General features: G+C 41.1%; 1 protein-coding gene and 1 long non-coding RNA gene across 8 annotated transcripts in view; one reads left to right on the top strand and one right to left on the bottom strand.

The window, feature by feature from the left end:
* Positions 1–2,868: 2,868 nt before the first annotated feature.
* The window catches only part of AGBL2 (ATP/GTP binding protein like 2), a 28,336-nt gene continuing 4,706 nt past the window's right edge, over positions 2,869–26,498 (bottom strand). For 3 of the 7 annotated variants that reach the window (XM_033159591.1, XM_033159605.1, XM_033159598.1), the window contains exons 7-20: positions 26,095–26,245; positions 22,567–23,346; positions 21,012–21,171; positions 20,050–20,176; positions 19,430–19,533; positions 18,817–18,947; positions 17,594–17,660; positions 16,408–16,527; positions 10,897–11,040; positions 9,596–9,712; positions 7,348–7,414; positions 5,098–5,289; positions 4,694–4,745; positions 2,869–4,057 (exon numbers count right to left, since the gene is read on the bottom strand). In XM_033159591.1, coding sequence (XP_033015482.1) covers positions 3,724–4,057; positions 4,694–4,745; positions 5,098–5,289; positions 7,348–7,414; positions 9,596–9,712; positions 10,897–11,040; positions 16,408–16,527; positions 17,594–17,660; positions 18,817–18,947; positions 19,430–19,533; positions 20,050–20,176; positions 21,012–21,171; positions 22,567–23,346; positions 26,095–26,245 — 2,546 coding nt within the window. In that variant the 3' untranslated portion in view covers positions 2,869–3,723. The remainder of the gene's footprint in view (positions 4,058–4,693; positions 4,746–5,097; positions 5,290–7,347; positions 7,415–9,595; positions 9,713–10,896; positions 11,041–16,407; positions 16,528–17,593; positions 17,661–18,816; positions 18,948–19,429; positions 19,534–20,049; positions 20,177–21,011; positions 21,172–22,566; positions 23,347–26,094; positions 26,246–26,498) is intronic. The other 4 variants (XM_033159623.1, XM_033159612.1, XM_033159633.1 and 1 more) reach the window with 4 other exon arrangements.
* Positions 5,242–26,382, top strand: LOC117052648. Its single transcript, XR_004427301.1, has 2 exons — positions 5,242–5,308; positions 26,071–26,382. It is a non-coding gene; the product is annotated as an uncharacterized LOC117052648 (long non-coding RNA).

Raw genomic sequence — 26,498 nt, 5'->3', positions numbered from 1 at the left:
ACCATGTTTTTGCGCCATTGCGGCCTCACGGAATAGTGGAAACGTGATTTTTTTGGTGCTGCCTATAGATTAATATTTGGTCTAGAGTATCATGGTGGTTTTGTTTTGTTTCAATATAAAAATCATATGAATTCATGTGGATCCATGCCTCGGATCTATGTTTTTTGTGGTGCAGAACCCCGTTTTTGGGCCGTGGTGTCGCCAGGAAGCGGTGGACCCGTGTTTTTTGTGGTGCAAGCTGTGCCCCTTGCTATGATGTGTGATTTGCCGGTGAATTTGGTGTGGCCCAGTGCAAAAAGGGTGAGGATCCGTGAGGATCCACGCTTCAGAACCACGTTTTTGATCCACGGTGTTGCCAGGATGCCGTGGATCCGTGTTTTTTGTGGTGCAGCCTGTGCCCCTGGACATTATGTGTGATTTGACGGTGAGTTTGGGGTGGCCCAATGCAAAAAGGGTGCGGATCCGTGAGGATCCGTGCTTCAAAACCAAGTTTTTGCGCCATATTGTCGCGAGGAAGCCATGGATCCCAGATTTTTGTGGTGGAGGCTGTGCCCCTGGACATGATATGTGATTTGACGGTGAGTTTGGGGTGTCCCAATGCAGAAATCATGAGGATCCATGAGGATCCGTGTTTTTTAAACATGTTTTTGCACCATTGTGGCCCCACAAAACAGTGGATGCATGATTTTTTTGATGCTACATATAGACTGAGATGTGGTCTACAGTATCATGGTGGTTTTTTTTCATTTGAATGAAAAAATCATATGAATTCATGAGGATCCGTCTAGATCCGCCTTTTACCCTGGACCCCACTTTAGCTAATGGGACCTCCCGCTGCCGCTGCACCGCCAGAGCACGATTTCTGCTCTTATCCTGAAGCAAAGTTCTTAACCTGAAGCGTTATTTCTGGGTTAGCGGAGTATGTAACCTGAAGCGTATGTAACCTGAGATACCACTGTAATGCTTCTAGCGTTTCAAAACTTCCAGGTTGTGTTAGAGACGAGCTTATGCATTGTTGCTCAGCAACTAGACTCTTGTGCAGTCTCAAAATGTAATATCCTTTCAGCCCATCCCCACTGTAATTTTCCCTTCATCATCTCTCCCTTTCCCATTTTGAAGGAAAGGAAGGAAGAAAGAATTAGAGAGATTTTGGTTGCTGTGGTTTAGGAACCCAACCCACTACCAGTTTTCCTACTTATACTCACTTCAGCATGCTCTGTTCCTGGCAATCCCGGGATCTCTTGACTGGTTAAGGCCGGCCTGATAAAACTTTGCTTCCTCTGGTTAAGCCCCGCTAGAACTCCAGTTATTTCCAGACCCTGGGATCGCTGCAGGACTGGTGGTTCCTCCTGGCAAAATGGCCTGGTACACGCTGGACCACCAATCCTTCCTCGCCCCCAGAATCCGGGTAACCATAAAGTCCGTCAAGGGGCCGCCATCTGTTGTAAACAAAATCTGGCCCTTTTTCCCTTATGGGGTACAGAAGAGCCCTTGTAGAGTCCTCCATTGGTAGGAGAATATAGCAGAGGCCAACCAGAGAAGATTGAGAAGCAAAGCAGCTAGTAAGCTTGATCTTTATTAAGGCTGTTGCAACAGGGTGTTTGCCCCACACACAGGAGAGTAGGGGAAAGACCTAGAACAAAGGAGCACCTCCCCTTATATAGAAATTTAAATTTCCCACGCTGGAGTTCAAGACCACCTCCAGAAACATCATACATACATCACAGAAGGGGTGTATCCCAGGATCACCTCCCAAATGCATCAGCTACATCATAGAAAAGGGCAGTCTACAGCAGAAATCTGAGAGCATTGTTTTTCTCCTGCCTGCCAGTTTATATGATAATGTCTTATCTGGTCGCCTTTCCTGGGTAGCCTGGCCATTCCTTTGAAATCGTAATCATTTTAATTCCTGAGACAATGGGAAGGTTTCTCACCCCCTCCTTCCTTGCAGAGAAACAGTTTGTCAGTTTGGGAGTCAGAAATGGTTTCAGGGCTGTTTTCCTGTGCTGCTTCACACATGTGGCCTTGTTTGCTTGGCACACTTATGAACATTTATTATATATATAAAATAACTTAATATTCTTATTACACAAGCCTTGTCTAATTTTTATTAAATGTTGCTGGTGCACATGCCTGTCCTTTTACAGAAAACAACTAGTTCCCTTTCATTCTCAGAACAGCAACAGCAATAGCAACAAGGAAAATGGAGTGGAAAGGTGAAGTATTCAAAAAGTTTTGAAACCAACACACGTCCCTCCCATTATTGGGACACTGAAGGAAATTTCCAAGGCACTTACATATAGGGAAGAGAGACAGGAGGTGGCAGTGAACAAGGTAAAATTATAGCTGCATACAAGGTGCATTTTAGTTCAAATACACTTTCCTGCCAGAATAACTGATTAAAAAATATGTGAAATTGTACTTTTCCTAGATTTTTTGTGTATTTGGGGACAAATAGGTGGTGAAAGAGTTACTTGACAGAAATAAATTGTAGCAGATGCTACTAAAGAGAGGAAGAGGAAAATGCATGTAGATTTGCCAGTTTCATTTGCAGTTCAGACACATATTTAATGTGAGATTTCTTCGTTCCTTCCTGGATTATAATCCAAAATCTTCATTGTGAGAATAAATTATAGCTTTATGGTAACACAACTGACTTGTTTATAACAGGTCATCAAAATCTACACCGAGTCCAGGATATAGTTTAGATGGATTCTTCACAGAAATAGTTTTTAGATACATTATGCAAAATGAAATATCATTCAATAGATTTCTACATAAATATGTTCTGTTTGGCTGTGTTTTAGAACACTAACCATTATTTTATGGCAATGGGAAACTTAAAAAAAATTAGAGCTGCACCTTCAGTACCTTTACTATGCCGTTTAATGTTCAACAGGACATACTTTTCACTCACAAAGAGTAACAGTACCACTTTAGAAGTAAAAATGCAACAAAACTTGTACCTGAGAATTGCATTTTTTCCTTGTGTGGTTCCAATATTACAGCAACAGAATTGTTTCTGTTATTATTGTGCCCACTGCTACACAATCATCTATTATTAATTCAACGTAACAGTTTTCAGATATTCACCCTTCATCATTAAAATAATAATTCATGTACACATTTGATAGGAAACTTTTTGTTGGGGGGGTTACAAAAAGAAAAAATGGTGGAATGACATGCAACCTCAGTAAATGTGAAATTGGGAAGTAATGGTGGAGGGTTTGGGAATGCGTGTATGATGGTGGAAGTGGAATTTATAGAGAATTAGCATTAGAGAAAGGCGGTTTAACCCCTCACGCTCACTGAGTCATCCTATGCCCACTGGATCTTTCCCCTCAGCTGATTTTCAACCCTGACTTGGTCGGGAATAGTTAAAAATAGCCATGTTAAGCACGTCCCACCTGCCAATACTTCCTTGCAAGTACTTCCTACATATTCACCTTATGAATAAAATATAGGGGTGGAAATTATGTGTTCTCCCTGAAATGCATTGTACTAACCAAAGGTCTCAACGGGGAAAAGCTTTGCCCTTTCATATTTGTTAATCTCAGCTACAGACCTATAAAAATAAGACAACTGAAATCTCCCATCCTCTTTGCCAATACTCCAAATTCTCTCATCATCAAAATGCAGTAGACTTTGTGCCAAACATTTGTAATAGGCCTGCAACAGGAGAGTGCCAGCTTTCCTTCTAACAAGTTAACTCTTTGTGAGTTATTAAAAGTTTATGGCTTCATAGGAGGGCACAAGATGTTCCTTGTGCACAAACTTTGCCTTTGGATTAGTCTCTCTGCTCTTTAGTAATGAATATTTTTGTCCAATCATGTTTGGAGTTCCCCTGACTTTGGCATGATGTTCATTTTCAGACTTCAGAACCATGTAGTCAATTTTGAGTGGTTTCCATTTGTATTCTCGGTAGGGAATAATCTGTGACCTGCTTTGGTTCAGATTCCACAGGTTTTTGTTGTCAATAATGCTCTGTGATTTCAAAGACAGACTTCGACGCAGCATTAAAGTCACAGAAGGCACTTCAGGATTCCACCACATGGACCTAAAAAGAGAGTTGGGGGAGAAAAACAGTTCTTTTAAATAATTAAATTTTGAATACTGTATTGTAGATTAAAAAGTGGTATACAAGCACTTGTAATTAATTAATAAATTGACACTGAAAGAAATTCATTTCACAAAGACATAGCAGGGACCAAGGCTTATCCACAACCTAAAGGTATTAGCATTTCATGCTGTTCACAGCAGGAAAATTTCAGTTATCAGGGTTAGACTCTTAACTTGAGCAATTGTATTTAACATGTCTGGCATTGTTTGTTAAATAACAGTTACAAGGACCCCTGAATAGAACAATGCATACACGTGGTTTTCTTGGGGTGGGGGTTGTATACATGAGGGTGGCTGTAAATGAGGTCCAAAAACATACAGATGAAATACTTATTTGCAGTGTACTATATTCCACAAAAGCTTATGCCACCTTTAAGGTGCCACAAGACACTTTGTTGTTTTTGTTGCAAAAGACTAATCCACCTTGCTTTCTGGAAGTACACGTAATGTTTTCCTGCACATTTATCATCATGTAAGTAAATTGTAAGTGAAAAGGCCTAAAGTTAGACAATTAAATCAATGCCATTTCAAGAGGCTGTCATGGTGGCCAGGAGGAGTTCTGACCCGGTAGTACCTGTGTCGTTTGACTCCAAGACCACGAGGACATTCGGATGGAACACAAGTGCCTGTAAAGAAGTAAAGGGAAACACAAATGCCAAATCAAAACTAAATAGCAGTAGTGCATTTCTGGCTGGACTAAAGACAGCAATGGTGTCAATTTTCCTCAATGTCTTGGCTGATGAGAAGACTGTCTGTTTGTGATGGGTGAAATGTTTCACTTAATACAATGGTTTAGATTTGGTGTCTGACAGACATTCCAATTAAAGAGAAGAAGTACCCATCTTGTCCAGCTTCACACCTAAATTTGTCTTCTTCATCTGGCAGAATTTTCTTATTAGGATCATTCACTCCTAAATGTTTATTCTGTCCCTTAACCTCACAGGTAAATTTGTCTGCTTAACTACCCCAGTCCCATACCTGCATTCTGTTTCACATGACGTTCTCCATCAGGCTGTAAATGGAAGGAAAATGGGTGCTGTTTGATGGGTGACTTTGTGAGGCTCCGTCGCTGTTCTATTGATGGAATCATAGCTACGAGGAGCGGCTGGGGATCCTTGATCATGATCTCAGGTTCAATTATTGGGATGTTCTGCTTACCCAAAGTGAGTTCTACAGTGGAAAGACACAGGTAAGATGAAGGAACGTAAAACGCCTTCAAAATATCCTCTGCAACCAGAAAGCCTATATTCTGCTACGAATTCAGTACACTGCAAGATAAATGTCTGTGACAAATACTCTGATATAGCTCAATATTGCCCCCTGGAGTGTCTGCAAAGAAAGATATGGGCAAAATCCAATTGTGACATCCTGCTTCCACAACTGCCAAGTGGAGCTGAATAGCCCTGTTTTTTTCAGTCACAATTTTAATTGCGATTCCATACCAATGGATAGAGCTTGGTAGAATGCATCTGGGATGTCTGGGGTTTATGCCCCTCCCTATACTCACTCCTCCCATACCCTCCACTATCTTTTTCATTTCTGGGCATGGGGTGGTAGTGGTGGTCTGCTTACCTTAAAAAAAGAGAAAACCCAGAAAGTGTGCAAAAGCACAACAGCAAATATTGCCAACCTTATTTATCAAGTGGATGCCAATTCCCGTTTTCTTTTTTGAATTTTCAAAATACCACTATCTTGCAAAATTGGTAAATAGGTCCTGAAAGTGCTGTACTGGCTATAAGGGAATGATGGCACCTTGAGACCCATGTGCCTAAAGGAGCACCTCTCCCACTATCAACGATCTTAGGCCCCACAACCAGTAGTATAAACTCTGTTGGTGGTTACACCTCTGGCTAGTGCCCAGTTGGTGTTGACCTATGTTAGAGCCTTGGTGGCAGTCCAGTATTTGTGAAATGCCCTTCTGAGTGGGGTGCATCTGTCTCCCTCCCAGTACATTTCCGAGCACAATTCAAAGTGATGGTACAGTACTGAAATTTAAAGCCCTAAACAGCCTCAGCCCAGTATACATGAAGGAGCATCTCCATCCCCACTATTCAGCCCGGACACAGGTCCAGCTCCATGGCCCTTCTGGCAGCTCCTTCACTGCGAGAAGTTACAGGGAACCAGGCAGTGGCACCCCTCCTGTAGAACGTCCTCCCATCAGATGTCAAGGAGATAAAAAAACTGAAGGCAGCCCTGTTTAGGGAGGTTTTTAATGTTTGATGTTTTATTGTGTTTTTCATATTCAGTTGGGAGCTGCACAGAGTTGCTGGGGAAATCCAGTCAGACGGGTGGGGTATTATTAATTATTAACTTTCAGATGGAATTTTAAAAAGTTTCTGTATATCCAGGTATTTGATGGCTGAAAGACACTTTTTGGTAACCTTGAAATTATTAACTGAAAAGCAGCAACATGGTCACATCCACACTATACATTTTAAGGCACATTCAACACACATTTAAGGCACATAACATCCTCCAAAGAATTCTGGAAACTGCAGTTGACCCCTCAGAGAGCTACAAATCCCAACACCCTTAACAAACTACAGATACCACTCCCCTGCTAGAAATATATGCCATCCTCTGCCTTGTACTTGGGAGGATACAGAAACTATTTTAAAATTCCTATTTTTATATACAGTACAGGCAATCCTCATTTTGCACAGGGGTTACATTATGGATCCCTTGCATGTTAGTGGGGCCTGCATAAAGTTTTTCACCCCACCCCCATTCCCGCTATGTTATTGATAGTTTAGTGACATTTTTGGGTCACTTCTGGGTTCGGCACTGTGTGCGCGTGTGCAGTCACACGTCAGTTGGCCGTTGCCTGTACATGAAAAAACAAGTGCATATCCATATATGTGCTCATGTACACCACTGTAAAAAAGGGCAGTGGACACTTAAAAGTCTCCCTTAGATGAGAATTGGACTAGGCTTTGATTATAATGTAATCCAGAGAAATTTACCACTTGATTTATATGGGCCTAGGTACAGGTGCAATTTGGAAATTAGGGAAAAGGAGTAAACTTTTGCCTTCTGTCCCCATCATGTTTGTATATTTATAAAGCAATAATAGTTAATCATGGTGGCATGGTAGTGGCTCCTGTCTGCCACAACTTAAACAGTCTTTCGCCATAACACAGACATGTACACAGACATAACACACACACACACACACACACACACACACACACACACTTTCTGCAAGGTGTGTAAGGACAGATTCCTCACCTTGATACTTCTTATCTACCTTTTCTTCTTGCACAAATTGAGAGAGTGAATTTTCTAGATTTCGGTTCTGTATAAAAAAATATGTAGAGAATAAATCAGTATATGACTTTATTTTTATATATGCCTCATAATATGAATATTAAAGTGCATCCTATATCTTTTTTTTACCATGTATGCACATTCATTGCCCATGTGTGTCCAGGTGTTGCTCACCAAAACATTTCCATACCCTATTTTACCTTTCCCGTTGATAAACAGACTTTCTTCTCTTCAGTCAACCAGGAAGATTGCCTTTGTCCTTTTGCAAGGGCCTGTGTTCTGCTTTTGATCATGTATTTGTTTTATTAAATTAAAAAACTAAGCTAAGCAATGCTGAAAAGGCTACCTTTCAGTATGGACTGATACTTACCTCAAAGCCTCCAACACCACTTTATTTTTGATGTACCTCATAGGCAGCATTTTTCTTACGCTGGTTTGCATAAGTATAGGAAAGAGTATAGTACACTTGTGTACATCTATCATGTGAAGATCACACATACACCTGTTTTGCTGCATGTTGGGAAGCAATGATCCCTTCTTTATCCTTTTCTCAGTGTTTTCATGTTAGAAGTATGCACTCAAACCCAAGGGACTTCCATTGTAAGTGTTCCTACCCCATTATTTCCCTCCAGACATATTTTCCAGTAAATGCCCTCTAACTATATTAGGTGCTAAGGTTTCTAGTACCCTTGACAGTAACGTTTGGTTATTTTTATATCTTCTCATCTTTGTTTGGTGTGTCCAAAGTGTATTGATATACAACTGTAGGATTTTTCCAAAGCATTTTTCAGCCCTCTATTCTTGTCAAATTTCCTTGGCAATATTAAAAGAGCTCTTGGTTCAAGCATCTCTCTTTGTAGTTTCTTATATGCTGTGAAGTCAGTCATCTTTGTGTTACCCTATATCAGTGGTTTTCAACCTTTCTGAGTTCATGTTCTTTCTGCTGCTCCCCTGTGGAAGTGACTTACACTGGGGTTCCATTAAAGGACATGCATAAGTGGGGGTTTCCCCGTTCTGCTCCCACCCCATTCTGCCCCGCCCCTTTTCGGTGCCATTTCTGGGGCACATGTAAGTGGGAACGCATGTGTCGATGGGAACCCAAGCAATGCCACTGCTCTGCAGGGCCGAGCTGATACATCCCGCAAGGCATCCCTAGCATGCCTTTTCCTAAATTAGTGTGCAAATGGGGGGAGGAAGGGCAAAACAAGATTAACATCAGAAGCAGAAATATTTTGTTATTGCAGGGAAGAAAAGCGAGAAACACACAGCACAGGACACACATGCAGACATTATCCTTTTCTGCAACATCTCCCTGTCCTGATAAAGTTCGGTAACTGTTAAGGAAGAGGGGGGTGCCTGTGGCGAGAGGTAGAGAAGAAGAACAGGGAGGGGTGTTGGAGGTAGGAGAGGGAAACGCAAAAGATACTTTCAAGGTTATTTTTGAATCCCTCCTTATAGAGCACACACACATCTAGGCACACACACCAGCAAGCTACTTTGCTATTTTCTTGCATTTCTCAAGCCCTCTGTGTAAAACTAAGGAACTGTTAGTTAGTGAAGCTGAGGAGGATTTTTGTTGGGGGGAAGATTTTAAGAAGATAAACAGTCATGCAAAAGTGTTTCCCCACTTTTCTGCTGCTGTTTTATTTCGGGAAGATAATGGGCTGCAAGTTAAAGCTGCCGGCTCCCCTGAATGTGCCTAAAAAGGAAAGAGAGATAATGCAGGTGGATATGAGCTACAAGTTAATGAAAGGACAGCGCCCCCCCCTCTCCTGAATTTTCCTTTAGTCACCCCAGGGTGCCACGGCACACTTGTTGAAAACCAATGCCCTATATTAAATTCTTGTTATAGTTCTCTGAATGTATGGTCGCCAAGTAACCATTGAAATGGTCCATTGCCCACATGTTATTTTAGTATTTAAGATAAAATGTTATGCCCAGTGTGGCAAAATGTTTTGTGCAGCCACCTACAACATATGCATTCAAAAGGGAACAAGTTTATGCTTCAACACTATATGCAATCTAAAATTTCCTTAAAGTATTTTTCAAAGATTTATTTCAAACACATTCCTTTATTATTCTTATCATGGGTCAGTCTTCAAGATGAATTGTGTAATGCAGTTCTTTAGTGTACCGAGACACTTATTTCATCTGAAAGGCACAGAGCATATGGTGAATTGTAACAGAAAATTAGATTCCACAAACCAACCTGACACACACAGAGTACTTGATTCATTTGCTTGTTCTTCTGTTCTGAACTGTTGTCTCTCCATGATCTCTTGGAAAGGCTATGATTTTTTTCAACACTTGGAGAAATTGTGATTTCCTAAAGGAATTTAATAGAGAGATGGTATCTTGGCTCACTCTGAAATCACAGTGAAAGGATTCAATGTGAAGCTGTCCAAGGTCTCTTACAGAGACTCCTTATTCCACTCAAACAGGAAAAGCAGAGGAGAGTCGAGAAATTCAGAGGAGGAAACGGTCACACAGAGAGAGTCCCATTCAGCACAAGATACTTCTCACATGGTTGAAGGTTGAATAGTCTCTGCAGTTACAGAAGTGAACATATATCAATTTAATATTGTACATATAGGCAAATATGTATGCCTGCCATCTGATCAATATCATAAACATGAGTTCTGGAGCATCATGCATTCTAAATCAATTCAAATAGTTGGATATGGGTGGTCTATTGATATAATGTGCCTTGACAATTAGGGTTCTTCAAACACAATCCTTGCTAATGGTCTTAAAATGCAAAATGAAAATGTCCTTTCACCAGTATCTTTTCTATAAAGTCCTTTCATTGATTACTCATCCATTAATCAGATCAGGATGACCAACCAGCAGTTGGTGAAGAACATCAGCATGGTTTTGTCTGGGCCTCACAACCAGCTACTAATGCTAACAGATTTGGAGTACAAGTCAGGGTGACACAATGGTGAAAGTTCATTGGCTTCCTCTTTCACAAGCAGAGATACAATAAAATAAGTCATAGTTATCTAATGCCATTGATGCTATTGCAGCAAGAAGCTAGTACCCTCCACTTTTTGCCCCCTCAGTTGAACTTATTTGAATCCAGAAACTCCTTGTAGGTCACATCCATTCAAAACAACTCTTTCACACCTGCAGGGAAGGTTTGCCCCTTCCCACCATCTGACAAGAAAGTCAAAGAAATTGATTTACACCTCTGGTCCCATCTCCCTGTACCATTGGCAAATGCTAATGATCAAATTGTCTCTGTATATGTGATGAATCTCAGGCATGCCACCCTGAGCTGGCTACAGAACAGGCTGATTGCCTTCCTATCTAATTATACCCTCCCACAATCTTCAGGAAATAAGAAAGCAGATGCCTCTTTTTGCTGACCTACAATGTGCCATTTAGTTGACTTGTTTCAGTAGCATATTTAGCGAGGGGTACAGGGGGCAGGCCATCCCAGGCAGTGCTTGGCTGGTGGGGTGGATGTGTGCTCCTTCCGTCATCCTCCCTCGCTGCGCCTCCTCTCACCTGGCAACTAACTCTAGTCGCACTTTGCTGGCAGGATGGTGCCTGGTGCCCCGTAGCGATTCTGCTTCCCCTTTCCTTTGAAGATCCTCCTTCCCCTTTCCCCGTGAAGCAGAAGATGGGCTGCTGCCCTGTCTGGTTTTGCAACTGTGTGAGAGAGAAAACCTGGAGAGAGGAAGGGGTGGGGGAAGGCTTCCCTCCAAGCAAAGTTGGAGTAAGCAGTAATGTGCACACAGCCCAGCCAACCCCCCTTATTATTTTCCTCCCCTCAATGTTTCAGAGATTAATTAAGTGGTGAAGTGATCAGACTACCATCTCCTGTCCTTTTTGGAAACAGGATATTTTATCAGGATTAAACAATTTAAATGGCAAGGTTACAAGATAAGCATTTTGGAGTGTTGCTTGCTTATAGTGTGTGTGTGTGTTTGGATCTAGATATTTATGCCATGTGAATACATAAAGAGGGCACTGTTGTATACAAACAGCTACAAAAGCAGAGTCTCATTTACACTGAAAATAAAATACCACTGACCATTGGATAAGCTGAGAAATAGTGACTGGTCCAAGGTTAGATGGTCAATTTGTGGCTGATTTAATATCTGAAATTACATCTCTCCAGTCCTACAGAACAATGCTAACCCTGCCCTGAAGGATGATGAGAGTGGGAGGTCCACTGTCAATCTGAATTCCTTCTGGTTCCTGCAGTGAAAGGTGGATGGTGGGAAGGGCTATTTTCCTGAGGTTTTGCTGCACCAAGCTGGCACAGTAGAGAAACACAAATTGGATCTCTAATCTTAGTGTGCCTGTGTAGGATCCATTCGATCCTTTGGTTTCCCAGTTCAGCCTTCAATGGGCCACATTCTGGGACTCTTAATGTGGTCTGTTGCTGGTCTTGAGTGGAAGTCGGGCTTCAGCTGCACTGAAGCTGATGGTGGAGAGGAGTCAGCACTTCATCTTAACCCACCACCCCTGCATGATAAGGGACCGCCCCACAGGCTGCCAGGCTCTGTAGCTGATGGAGGTGGGCTCCCAGATGATGAACAGTGAGAGAGGCAGCAAACTCAGTGACTGCCCTGGGCAGCAAAAGCCCTAGCTACACCACTGCCTTGTTTTGCGTTCTTTCTGTATTGTCTTTTAAGAAAATGTATGTCTTTGAGTTTACAAATCATTTATATATGACATATTTTTAATTTAAAATGTCTATTGCCTGCCCTTCATCAATGCTTATAAAAGGACAGGCTGCAACAGAAAATAAACTATAATCACCATATCAATAAAACAATGAACAAACTCATAAAAAATGCACAGAGGTAGCCAAAAAACAAAGCAGAGAAAGACACTAAAACAAAACTAAAAATTAAAATGTCTGAGCAAACAAATACATCTTAGCTTGGTGCCAAAATGATAGCAGTATCAGTGCATGTAATACTTATGAACAGTGTGAAAGTGTGTGAATTAAAGCACACACAACACAAACATGGGGACAGTGCCCCATATATATACCGACACCCTAGTGTAGACACAACTATAAATGGAACACTTTGTGAAAGAATACTCCTGTTTTTTGTTTGACTTATGTATTTATTTTATTTGGTGTATCTAGTTGAACATATGAACCTTCTTAATCTGAGTCAGGCCTGTTTACTCTGATTGGTAGCAACTTTTCCTGGTCTCAGGCAGATCTTTTTTTCAGACTTGCTATGAGATTATTTTTTCTGAAGATAATCAGGGATTAAATATGGAACTCTTCACATCCAAAGTAGATTGTAGTGATTTTCAGTCTACAAAATGCAATTATCCCCCATGCTTTTCTGTAGGGAGGGGGGATTATGGCAGAATCTTAGGGTCATATCCAACTGTGTCACTCCTGCTGATGGAAAGCTCTTTGATTCAGTGGCTACTTCTGTTAATGGAATGAGGATAGAACCAATTTATGCTGATTCTACCTTCTTCCTACATGCCTCCAAAATCTGTTCCAGTGGATTGGATGACCCTTTCAAAACTATGTGCAGGTGGCATGGGTACTGTAGTGAAGGACAAAAATCCCCCCCTCCTCACTTGGCCAAAGCAAACCTCCACTAGATTAAATAATCTTGTTATTATAAAATATACCATTGAATGCAACCTTTAGGTATGCATTGGATGGTGTTGCTATATGTGCAACTAAACTATCTCCTGCCTAGGAAAAGAGTAGGCAGCCACTTATTGACAGTTGAAGAAAAACAGCATATCTACTAACCATTTTGAAATATGGCAACCCTTGCTACTATTATCATTACTACCACTACTAATGAATCACAATCTAGTTAATTAGATCACAGCATATAAGAAATGTTAACAGCTGTGTGCTGGACAGAAGGAACTATGATTAACCTGCTGATGGTGCAATGGTATAGTGGATAGTGCCCTTAACATCAATGATGACAAGGAACAACTACCTTCATCCCCACTCTGCTTTGTAACCTTTAAAATGTCACATTTATAATTGTGGTTATATATATATATATATATATATATATATATATATATATATATATAATTAGGTGTAAGGTCTCCTACTGCAGTGTTTTTCAACCTTTTTTGGGCAAGGGCACACTTGTTTTATGAAAAAAATCACGAGGCACACCACCATTAGAAAATGTTAAAAAATTCAACTCTGTGCCTATATAGACTATATATAAAGTAATTCTCTTGACTAGGAATCAAATAAACACAATTTTTCCCACGGCACACCAGGCAACATCTCGCGGCACACTAGTGTGCCGCGGAACAGTGGTTGAAAAACACTGTCCTACTGTACCCTTTATGTACAGATCATTCATATGACCCGTTAAAAAGAAAAATAATTATGTGTCAGACACTAACAAGGCTACCTGCTTCCTCACAGCAATCCTGTGCCATTAACAAACTTTTGTATTTCATACAGCTGATCTTTAAACAGTATTTGCTGCTGAAAAATGGGGGAGGCACAGGTGCTCTCTGGGGTCACCTTGCCCGCGGTGCTTTACACCAAGGAAAGACTTTCCAGAATAACTCAGCACTGCAGTGGCAAAGCAGTGATGTTCCTAAAATGCTAGGTAGTGGGTGCCACTAGCTGCTGCACAGTAGACAGCAGGAGGGTAGCTGAAAGCTGGGCAGGCTGGTGGCAGCAAGCAAAATAGTGGTCGGTGAGTGGCCAGGCCAGAGGGAGCATGTAGATTCTCTACTCACAACCCACCTCCTCAGATAAAGGGCTCAGTGTGGCTAATAGGTGGGCTGCCTTAGAAATCACGAATAAATTATAACAAAACAGTGATTGTTTCTGCAGAATACTGAGGCCCTGCCCAATACATTTTGCTACCTGAGGCAGAGCAGTAAATGGTGCCTCTGCCATTCAGGGTGCTCTCACACACCTCTCATTCATAAACAGAAATTAGCCATCACTCCTACACACTGCTTAATTTCCAACATTATCTATTATCCTGCCCCCATATTCTCTCACACACACTAGAAGGTAAAAAAAAAAAAAAGATAAAGGACCCCTGGACGGTTAAGTCCAGTCAAAGGCAACTATGGGGTTGTGCCGTTCATCTCGCTTTCAGGCCGAGGGAGCTGGCATATGTCCACAGACAGCTTTCTGGGTTATGTGACCAGCATGACTAAACTGCTTCTGGCACAACAGAACACCGTGACGGAAACCAGAGTGCACGGAAACGCCGTTTACCTTTCTGCCGCAGCGGTACCTATTTGCTTGCACTGGCATGTTTTCGAACTGCTAGGTTGGCAGGAGCTGGGATAGAGCAACAGGACCTCACCCCGTGATGGGGATTCAAACCTTCTAATTGGCAAGCCCAAGAGGCTCAGTGGGACCCCTCTACAGCTGGCTTACACATGCCCCACTGTTCACAGATACAATGTGAAAGACACAGAGCATGGTATATTCATTGTCATACCCACACTCACTGACTTATGTTTACCACTGCCAAAGTCCTTCATGGTATTGTTTGACAACAGCAGCTCTCTCGCTCTCACTCTCTATTATTCCTCATACACTAAATTTTCCAGAGGGGGAGTCTTGTGGTACCTTCAAGACTGCATCTGATAAAGCTGACTATGATCTATGGAAGCTCTATTCTGGTGCACAAGACTGAAGCTGGTCTGTAGGAACTGGCTGAGTGTGTGATTATATATAGTCTGCTATTGGGATAGGCACAGCTATGAAACATCATTGTCTGTATTTTGGCACACGCTCATTCTCTCTCTTTCCCTTCTTCCCTTTCACCTGTCAGCAGTTTTCTTATTTGGACAAGGTTGCAAGGTCAATGGCTTCAAGAAGAGAAGGAGTACAGGTAGGAAAGAAGAAGAGGAGTAAGGAGTAAGAAAGAAGCGTTCTCTCTCAGTCTCCTTCTGCCACTAGGTCACACTGGGGTAGGTAGGTGTATAGGCATGGTAACACACACTTTCCTCCACTGTTGCCATGGACTTGCACAAAACACAACAATAAACCTGCTCATTCACTCTCCCTTCTGCTGCTCAGTTGAACTAGCAAGCTCTACCTGGAGGAGTGAACTGCAGGAAAACCAAAGACACAGACAGAGGCAGGATGCTGCCAGCACCTCCACATTTTTCTCACTGGCACTCCCTCCCAGCCAGCAGAAAGTGGGAAAGGAGTGTGGAGACTTAATGTTCAAAGCAAGAAGCAAGCTGGCTGTGGAGCCAAAAACTGAGAGTGAGGTAGCTGGCTGAACAGCCAGATTTTGGGGCATGTAGGACATCAAAAATCTTCCACTCTAAAAAGTGCACCTCCCTCCCAAACATGTCTTGCCCAGGCTAGTTAGTGCAGTCATGTCAATGATGAAGGACTGAGGAAGATGAGAAGTTTCTGCTTGTCTTTCTAACAATGCAGCTCTACTAAGTTGTGTCAGTAGACAGTACCAGACAACCAACACAGCAAGCACTGGCAACCCCTGTTGCCACCAGGCAGCCCAAGAAAGCCAGATTTTTCCATGAGACAATGAGTGACCCACCTAGATTTCTCAAGGGATAGCAGCACTGACCAGGCTTGCTGCAGGATAGTAGTGTGGTAAGTGACCAGTCGGTCAGTGGAAGCCTGGCTATGGCCAGTAACAGGGGAGTAGGAGGAGTGGCACCAAACTTAAAATACATATGGAGGCAGAGCACCATCAATTTACTGTGTAGGACAATAAACAAAAAATGAGTGTGATATGAGCAAAACTGGGGAGGTAAGAGTAATAACTTGTGGGGATGGGGGGAACTGTGAGGGGGGAGAAAAGGCACTGATCTGTCACCCATGGCCTGAGGCAAGTGTCTCATTCAGCCCCATAAAAGTGTCAGTCATGAGAATAACCTGGACCATTTCAACAATACAGGAATAAAAAAATAAGCAACACTCACTAGACAGAAAACTAGTGAAATATCCAAACAGTTGAACTGCATTCCATTAGGAAACATTTCTAGCTGGCTGTCCTCCTCCAGCAAAGGCACTTATCTGGTCTGTTTTAATTTGCCTCTTACCAGGGTATCTTTCTTATGTTTTGGTGTTTCACTCAGAGTAATTTTCTGATGCAACTCATTCCTTTCCTTCCTTGTTCTCAGTTGTTTCTTTTTCTTCTTTTTCTTCTTCTCATTAAAATCCTTCAGAGAATAAAAAAAATAACAACACAGTTGTGAAAGTGTTCCAAATTACCACCTAAATGCAGTCAAACAATGGTTCTGTTTGCATGCTAAACTAAACAAGCATAAAGATTCTGAGAGGAGATTTCAGCAACTTTGCTTCTCCCTAGTCATTCTGCTGATCTCCTTGCTATATCATTGAAGAACTAGGATATTAATGGTGTCCATTAAACAGAAAAAGACAAATGGGAAGCACCTCCTTCTCTAGCAGAAATGCCTAGCCTTTTAAGGTAAAGGTAAAGGGACCCCTGACCATCAGGTCCAGTCGTGTCCGACTCTGGGGTTGCGGCGCTCATCTCGCTCTATAGGCCGAGGGAGCCAGCGTTTGTCCGCAGACAGCTTCCGGGTCATGTGGCCAGCATGACAAAGCCGCTTCTGGTGAACCAGAGCAGCGCACGGAAACGCCGTTTACCTTCCCGCCGGAGCGGTCCCTATTTATCTACTTGCACTTTGACATGCTTTCGAACTGCTAGGTGGGCAGGAGCTGGGACCGAGCAACGGGAGCTCACCCCGTGGCAGGGATTCGAACCGCCGACCTTCTGATCAGCTAGCCCTAGACTCTGTGGTTTAACCCACAGCGCAAGAACTTGCTGAAATGTGTTTTCCAAAGACAGCCAGTGTGACTATACAATGTAGAATTTCTATTGCTAGTATCAAAAACAAGCTTAGTATTGAAAAACCATCTTTGCATAGATTACAACACCACTAGCATACATTTCATTGACAATAAATTAGTACAAAAAGCATCAGGAAAATAAACTATAGAAAACAGATACAGCAACAAAATAAAAAAGCCTCATCAATCAATGTTTTCCATTTTTCATTAAATCCTTTGAGATATGTGCATTTTTTCTTTCCAGTAACAGAATGCACATCTGCTATAATGGTCTCTTTCTAAGCCACTAACATCAAGAGCAACTCACTCTGTAGTAAGGTTAGTGTCCCCATTCCATTACAAGGGACCAGGATATTGAAGTTTTTATATTTCTCCGGTACATTTACTCACCCAAAAATGAATAGCTCTCACCTTCTCATCCATGTTTAGCAAATGTGCAGGGGGGCCATCTGACTGGGAACTGTCTGAGCCACTTGTGCTAATTAAAGGAAAAGGAGACCATTGGTGTGATGCAGGGCAACATAAGAACATAAGAACATAAGAAGGACCTCCAGGATCAGGCCATTGGCTCATCTAGTCCAGTATTTTGTTTTCACGTGGCTGAACAGTGGCTGGAAAACAAGCAAGCAGGATTCAAGCACAAGAGCACTTTTTCCTCCTGTGGTTTCCAGCGACTGCTATTCTGCCTCCTGTGTGATATATGTGAAATAGAGATATCCAGTTGACATTGTGTACCGGTACTTAGAATTTGAAAAAGATTTTCATAAAATCCTACACCAAGGTTTCATGGGTAAACTTAGCAGGCATGCAATAAGAGGAGATATCCTCTTATGAGTCAGTAATTAGTTAAGAAACAGGAAGCAGAGAGTAGGAATCGGTCTATGACCGTAATAAAGTTTATTATTATTATTATTATTATTATTAGTAGTAGTAGTAGTAGTACTCTCAATGGAGGGGTAAAGAAAGTGAAGTCCCCAAGGGCTGGTATTGGAACCTAGTCTTTTTAACTTTTCCATAAATGACCTGGAATTAGGGTGAGAAGTGATGTAGCCAGCTTTGCTGATACCATCACATTGTTCAGGATGGTTAAACAAAAAGGGATTTCAAGGAGCTCCAAAAGGTTCTTTCCAAAGTGAATGAATGGGTAGTAAAAGAGAAAATGCCCATTCAGAAAATTTTAAGCAAGAGTAAAGTGATGCACTAAAAAGCCATGTGCGTGACACTAAAAGAGCTCTTAAAAGGTTAGTGGCAATGTAGAAGCCATGCTGATTCTACTTCATAAAAACTTATTCTTGTAACTTTAACCATTTTTCCACCAGTTTTTCTGGAACAGATGGTAAGCTAACTGGTCTGTAATATCCCAAATCACCTCTGATCCTTTAAAAAAAAAACTGGTATTACATTTGATCCTTAGGTATGGGAACTGATCTTAGGGACAAGTTACATTTTTTTTAGAAGATTAGCAATTTCACATTTAAGTTCTTTAAGAACTTTTGAGTAGATGCCATTTGGACTGGGTGATATGTCAGGTTTTAATTTGTCAATAAAGCCTGGAACGTCACCTGTTGTCAGCACTATTTCCTCGTCATTTCTCTAAGGTTCAGAGTCAGTAAAAGCTTGCAGGCTTGAGTTACCTGGATTCAACATCTGATAGAGAGATGTCACTCCAAGTACCATCTATGTTTTGTACATGGCCCAGCTCTGAGAGCTTCCTCTGGATTTTTTGCTTCAGTAGTTCCTTAAGTTCAGATAGGCATTGCTGAAACTAAGAGAAAGGGTAGAAAGCATGTGTGAACTGCTGATTAAAACCTTACATAATGCAGTTTTTTGGTTAGCAAATATCTCATCTGAGCAGGATTGAAGCACTCAGGGTAGTATAGATTTGCTAACCATTTTTAGGTTTTTTTAAACCACTTTCATGTTTTTTCTTACAATCAAGCAGTATATAAATTTATGAAGTAAATAATAACTACTTGAAGGTTTTTGTTGTTTCTTGCACATCTCAGATATATGAGCAGCCGAGAGGAAACTAGGAGCTTTGCTAAATGCATGTCTCAGATTTGTATCCAACCATGCTCCCATTACAAATCCAAATATCTCTGGCTTTCAATAAACACCTTTTCAAAATGTGAAAAGTAAAAACGGCAGTATCAGAGGCTGGTCTCAGAAAAACAGGAAATACTTAAAAACACTGGCTGGTCCATCATTGTCCTTTGACCCTGCTTAGCAGTAACAGGAAACTCTCACCTTAGAACGGTCAGGGTCACAAAAGTCCAATAAGGTGTCACAGACATGGTAGCCCAGAGATTTGAGATCCTCATAGGTAAAATGAGAGTTATTATTATTATTGCCTGAGAAAGACAAACAGACAAGTAGTTCTTCAATCTTTAGCAAATTACTCTCCAGTGCACAACATCCAGCATGAAAAAAAATATGCTGAATGTCTTTTAAAAACTATTGAATACATTTATGATTGAAACATATGTTATAACTTAACCTCTTTCTTTTCTTTCTTCCTACCTTTCTACCCATTGTTATGACAAGCCAGAAATTACACATCATGATAATGGAAAAATAGATGTGATTGAGGTGATAATGGATCAGCTGAGGGGAAAGGCTCAGTGTGCCTCTGTGTGTATTCTGCAAGCATGTGTATGTATGTGTCCTGTGGTTGCAATAATGTGGGGCAGCTACACTCACAGCTGCTATGTGATCCCTGGAAGGCTGGCCAAAAGTGAATGTTGACCCTCGGCCCACAAAAAGTTAGTCACTCCTGTGCTACATCCCACTATTGTACTGTGGTATACCACCAGCTTTTCATTGACAGATAATGTCTACTTTGGTCTTGGACAAAAATGTACACTTACTCAGAGTTGTCCCACTGAACGTAGATTCCATAGTATAACTATTCACTATCCCCATTCGCCACATCACAACCCGTCCTGTTCCTTCTTTGCACTTTTGGACTTGAAACTTACAGCTGTTGAAAGAAAACTAAACATCCAGATTGGTAAAATTAGATTGCATTTTTAGAACTAATTTATTATCTCTCTTTGGAACATAAAACGAGCCCTGGTGGATGAATCAAGGGCCCATCTAACCCACAGTGGCCAAGCAGGCACCTCTTGAAATACTAGAACATCTTCTCTATTTACATTACTATATAGGACAGTTCTTAGTATTTTAAAAGTTCCTGTATATTCCACATCTATTATTTCCCAGTCAATTCCTAAATTATCATTACCCAAGCCCATTTTATATATACATTAACAAATCTGGACATCTAATGTTAGTCATTGAACAGATAAACTGACATCAATGGACTTAAGCCCACTGATTTTAGTGAGTCTATTCTGAGTATGACTTAGCTGGATATCACCCAATGTTTTACTAATCTCATATTGGAACCAAATGAAGAGTTTGTTTAAATTATATTTTAGCTCAAAGCAGGAAAAAACAACCTAGATTCAATATGCATCATCTGCTGTCATATCACTTCAAGTGTGGAATGACTGAATCTAAAAAATATAAGCCAGAATGTTTACTTCAGCTAAGTGATGAAAAATCTGGGCATTATAATGTAAATTGTTAGGAAGATAAAGTATCTTCCTATCATGAGAAGAGTAGTAGGCCAGATATAATAGCCAGCTTTAAGGTAATTTATAGACATTCATTTAAAAACCCAGGAGATAAGGAACTGTGGAGACATGCTTTACTCAGAACTGAGTGAAGAAACTGAAATAGGAAAACACATTGCAACAAAAGGTACCAGTAATTTCCAACACATAATTCATAATGAACTAAGATCTTCCTATAAACTATACCCCACCTTGTCAGGAATATTCTTGCTTAGCATAAGAGGAAAGATTCGTTCATGGAATAATCGCTCTTGTGCATATTTGTTGTTACAGCCATACATGAATATATTATTCTTCCGGCTGTGCCCATGGAAGTCACAGTACAACAGAACTTCACGTTCCTCAAGGACCCTTGCAGAGAAAAGGTATAAGCAAAGAAATCAAAACCAATTAAACATATAAATGGCTAGCTGGCTGCACACAAATAACCATACTGTTTTGTTTCTTTCCCACTGATGTGGAAGAATTAAGTAGTTGGAACAAGTTCTAGAAGCATTCCTGAATGAATGAAATCCCTTAAGCTAGGTCTCTATTTGATGCCTCATTATTTAAGGTAAACAGGCAACCTGATCCTATGTTCCCAGCTAATGCTGCATTAATGCATAGCTGTCAACCTTTCCCTTTTTTGTGGGAAATTCCCTTATTATAGCATTGGGAAACAGCAGGGAGGGTTGACAGCTATGCATTAATGTAGTTGCAATACCATGGAGTTGCAACAACTAAGCATAAAGCACAGTAACAGCTGTAGGAACAAAAGAAACCACAGCAACACTGGCGGACATTCCCAAAGCTTTCTGGGCAACTCTATCACCATTCATCAGTCACAATGTTGCCCACCAGTGCCATTCACACATTAGCCATGCATGAAAAGCACCAAACAGCATGTGGTAAAATGGCAAAATAACATCATTTCCCTTCATTTCCCCACCCATCTTTCCATATGTGAATATTATATCCTCTTGTGCAAACTGTTTGTGCAATGACAAACTCTCTTTTGGCAAAGGCCAGGCACTGCAATGCAACCATTGCCACCATTGGCCAAATGCTCATGAGCACTTTTGCCTTGCAGGATCACAGATACACAAGGAATCCACCGCATCCACAGAGCTCCCCTGGGACCCCCAAGAGAAAGGGGGTAAATATAATCACAGTTATTGCTGTCTCCCCCTCTCTCCCATGTTGAGGGAGAAGGGACTGAAACATGAACACTACTGTGCAGGTTTAGAGAACATGTGCTTCAATCTGATTATTGTTCTTTACTCTCCTTAGTTATAATGTAAGTATAGGAATGCTCTGTTGGACTATGATTGCATACACTGTGACTACACAAAACTGCCATGAAAATTGTCCATGGACAGATCTCTGTTCATGCACATCATTCCCCCTCACATTCACAGTAGCTGTCTTTTTATGTTTCCCAGGAAAGACAAATACAGTATTCAGTTTTTACAGTTGTCTCAAGAACTATTTCTTTTCCTTCCTGATCTGTATTTGCCAACATTCCCAATACAAGAGCAGCAAACCACGATAAAACAATAAAAATAAATTGAAACACAATTCCAGTGCAGATTCTTAAACCAATGTACATAATCTTTTCAATTTGAAAAATATATATAGAGATTACTAAAAATGCACATTTAGTCACAAAGGCTCTTTAATGGTTTCCTTTGTGTGGTTCTGAATTTTGCCCACTCTGCTCCCAGGTACAGTATTGAGATCCAGTTCATAAAATGGTTTGTCACGCACCTTTTGATCATGGCTCGAGTGTGCCAAATGCAAGGAAAGGATTCCTTCAGTACTGTTCTGTAGTTCCTGTTCAAGTCCCTTCCTGCCAGTGAGCAGCGGTAATTTCCAACAATTACTCCATCTGGGTTTAGCATGGGCACAACCTTGAATATGAAGAGATCCCGAAGGAGTCGAGCATCAGGGGAATCACTTAAGATGAAATCAAGGAAGCCTCTCATCACCCACGAACTGTTTGTTTCCCCAGGATGAACTCTGGCACTTAGTACAATAGCTTTCTTTGCAGCAGCAGCAATGGCACTTTTGGATGGATTGGTAATAGTGAGGAGGTAGACTGTGTTCCCAGCAAGACTGCGGCACAGAGGGCGAAGTTTACAATACTGAGAATAGAGTGGATTATTTACCAAAGTCATGAGGTAGCGCTGTAGATCTGTATAGGTGTAGGGATAGAAGTGAGCAAAATAACATGTATCATGGCTATGTGGAAAACGAAATGTCCAGGTGAGGCAATATAGGGTCTGACCTTCTTCTGTGTTATATTTATAATATTTAATGTCACTGCCCTCTCTCCTCCAGCCAATACCATGAGACTTGGCATCCTTTTCAGAGTACAGGAGAGGCTTCATCCCTACACTGTAGAGACTCTTGGCTTTCATCAGATTAACAATAGTGAAGCGATAGGTGACATCCTTTCTAGTATTTTGTACTCTGAAATAGTACCATTGCGTGTACTTGCTGGTATAAAGATCTGTCCGCAATGTGAGTTCATATTCATACTCGCCTCTGAAATGCAGTAATCAAGAAAAAATGCATAAGAAGCCATCAGAAACTTTCCCGTACATGGAGGGAAATGTTACATATCATCAAAATTCTACAGACTAAGGGTGATTCCAGACTATCACTATTTTCAGGTGGGATTCAATCACATACCAAAAAAAATCAGGTTGCACAATTACAATTGATTGGGTGGTCTTGAGCAACAAACCCACTTCCTCATGACTGGACTTTTTGTAATAAGGAAAGTGCCAGGAAAATACACTGGAAAACATGAGATAACATTTCCTTGATGCAATATTGTATAACCTCCCTACAATCAAATCAGGATGAATGCTCACTAAATAGCCAACAGCATCTAGCCTCCCTGCAAACAGATTGGGACGACTGCTCAATAAACAGAGCATCTGAAAGTCCCCTTGCTTAATTTAATTTAATTTAATTTAATTTAATCAACTGGGTTGGTGTGGTTATAGCTATTGGCCAACAATTCCTTAGGGAAATGAAGTGATGATTGCTTGCTAATAACCCCGAACAGTTGGTTGATAGGAGATATAGAAAGCAAAGAAGCCCTGTTGATTTATGAGAAAAATTCCAAAATGCACATTAGCTTCCTTAGAACCAACAAAATAGTGAGGAAGCTTTTGAGTTCTACAGAAGCTTCATCAGGCTGGATGGAAGTTAAGTAAAATGGAAGTGGAGAGAGAGGGGAAAAAACTTGGCTGGATGGAAGTTAAGCAAAATGGAAGTGGAGAGAGAGAGGAAAAAACTTGGCTTGATGCTGAAGCCCCAATGTCTGCATTCAGATCTAAATTAGACATGAATTTTGGCATATAGTTGTTGTTGTTTTTTTAAAATTAAATAGCTACTAGTAGTGTTCAAGAGTCAGGTGGAGACTAAGACATGGATTTAAGCCCAAGCCATTGTGTGTACACATTTTAATAATTGCATTAACTTCATGAGCTGATTGCTATGACAATGAATTGGGCATTAGCTAATAACCATGAAAGGACAAGATTGGAATAGAACCCCACACTCTGAGCTTAAATCAGTTTAGAGTTGGTGTGAAAACTGCTGTACTGAAAGCTGAACAGAAAAATTGCATGTAGTTGGGAAAGTGGCTGCTCTATCAAAACTAAAAAGAACTGATAAGCTAAGTGCAGTATATTTTAAATATTATTTCAATGCACCCACACAAGCTCACTGTTAAGGAAATGCTTACCTAATAATTTGATGCTGTTTAGCAAATTCTGCTAATATTAAATAGCCTCAGAACACAGCATGAGCAGTATGTTTCTTATTCAGCTTCAACATTTATTTCATTGATTATTTGGAACAGAAGATGCTGTCTTATACTGAGTCACGCCATTGGTCCATGTTCAGCAATGTCTTTATTTGCTTGAAGTGGCTTCCTAGGGCAGAGCTTTCCAAACTTTCCATGTTGGTGGCACACTTTTTAGACATGCATCATTTTGTGACACAGTTTTACTAGCAAACCAGAGGTTAAACTAACCCCTTCCTAGCCCCGGGAGGAGTGCGACACACCTCCACACAGCAGCCGACACACTAACGTGTCAGGACACACAGTTTGGAAAGCTCTGCTGTAGGGTTTCATGTACACATTTTCATACACACATATTTTCAAAGCACTGGAAACCTCAGCAAACTACCACTCATACTTTAGTGATGTTGAGAATAAGATAAAATGCCAAATTCACAAAGGAAGTTTCAGAGGAGACTTTGTTGTAACAGAATTATACAAGAATTTATTGTGGCAACTTAAAGACTAACAGAAATTTTATGCCACAAAAAAAATCTGTTAGTCTTTAAGGTACCATAAGACTTTTTAAGGAGTATTGAGGGAGCTGATCAAGTTGCCCACATATGTCCACAGAATTGCAATAATTAAAAGTATTTGGAATAATGTAGCATAATAAATACAAGCTAGCCATAATATATTCAATAAATTTCTGGTCATAAGATACTCAATATCAAAAACTGTTTGATCTGTTTAGGATTGCATCAGATGGATGAGCAGCACTTGAAGATCTAAGGCATGTATGATGGGAACTCTAGTACTTAAAGAAAGTCTCAAAAAGTGATATACCAATGCAAGATTATAGAAAAAGCTAAAGAGAACTGTCAGTTGATGACCCAGACTCAGGGTGGGGAATCTTTTCAGCCTAAGAGTAGGCAAGTCTAGAGGCAAAAATTGGCAAAACACAAAATGTGACTCTTACCTTTGTACAATACAGTGGTACCTTGGTTCTCGAACTTAATCCATTCCAGAAGTCCATTCAACTCCCGAAACAGCTCAAAAACGAAGGCGCGGCTTCCGATTAGCTGCAGGAGCTTCCTGCACTGAAGCGGAAGCTGCATAGGATGTTCGGCTTCCGAAAAACATTCGCAAACCGGAACACTTACTTCTGGTTTTGCGGGGTTCGGGAGCCGATTTGTTTGGCAACTAAACCATTCGAGAACCAAGGTACCACTGTACGCTACATTCTACCTGTAGAAAAATTTCTACACCCACCCCCCATCTCTCTCCAGCCAAGCAAGCAAGACAAATAATCAAAGTTCAAGGACACAGTTCAAACAAAAGCACTTGAGAGGAAGCAGTGCAGGAGCAGTGAGGGGTGGGGCCAAGGAAGAGTGCCAGGGCCATTTAGAGTCCAGGTTTGAGGTTCCACACCCATCATAACCATAATATTTAAAAGTTTCCCCTTCTTTTAGTTCCAGATAGTTCCTCTTACTCACACCCTGACGGCTTTCTGGAGATTCCCACTCTCAAAGCGTGATTCAAACAACAGTGTGGTGTCTTCTGGATCTCTTAAGCTGACCGCAGCTGATTTGATGGGCACTTTCGACCCTCCAACTCGGGAACCAGTGAAACAGGTACCCTTGGTTGCTGCAGAAAAGGAAGTATGGCTATCACTGACTTAGCACTGCAGTTTTGTCTCAATTAGCAGGTATGTGTGCCAACTCTGCAAAACCAATTACTCAGTCCTGAGCAACCATGAACAAATGGCACTGAAAAATGGCTGCTTGCTTTTTCCTTTAGGACTAATTGCAGTTGTTAACAGTCATCAACAGGTTTTCCATACCCATCAGCCAATCACCCATTCCCACCACCCTTCTGAGTAATACCCCTCCTCACTCTC

The sequence above is a fragment of the Lacerta agilis genome, chromosome 1 (genome assembly GCF_009819535.1).
Source record: "Lacerta agilis isolate rLacAgi1 chromosome 1, rLacAgi1.pri, whole genome shotgun sequence".
Lineage (NCBI taxonomy): Eukaryota > Metazoa > Chordata > Lepidosauria > Squamata > Lacertidae > Lacerta > Lacerta agilis.
Note: the sequence above shows the minus strand (reverse complement) of the source record. Positions and strands in the feature narration are given on the sequence as shown.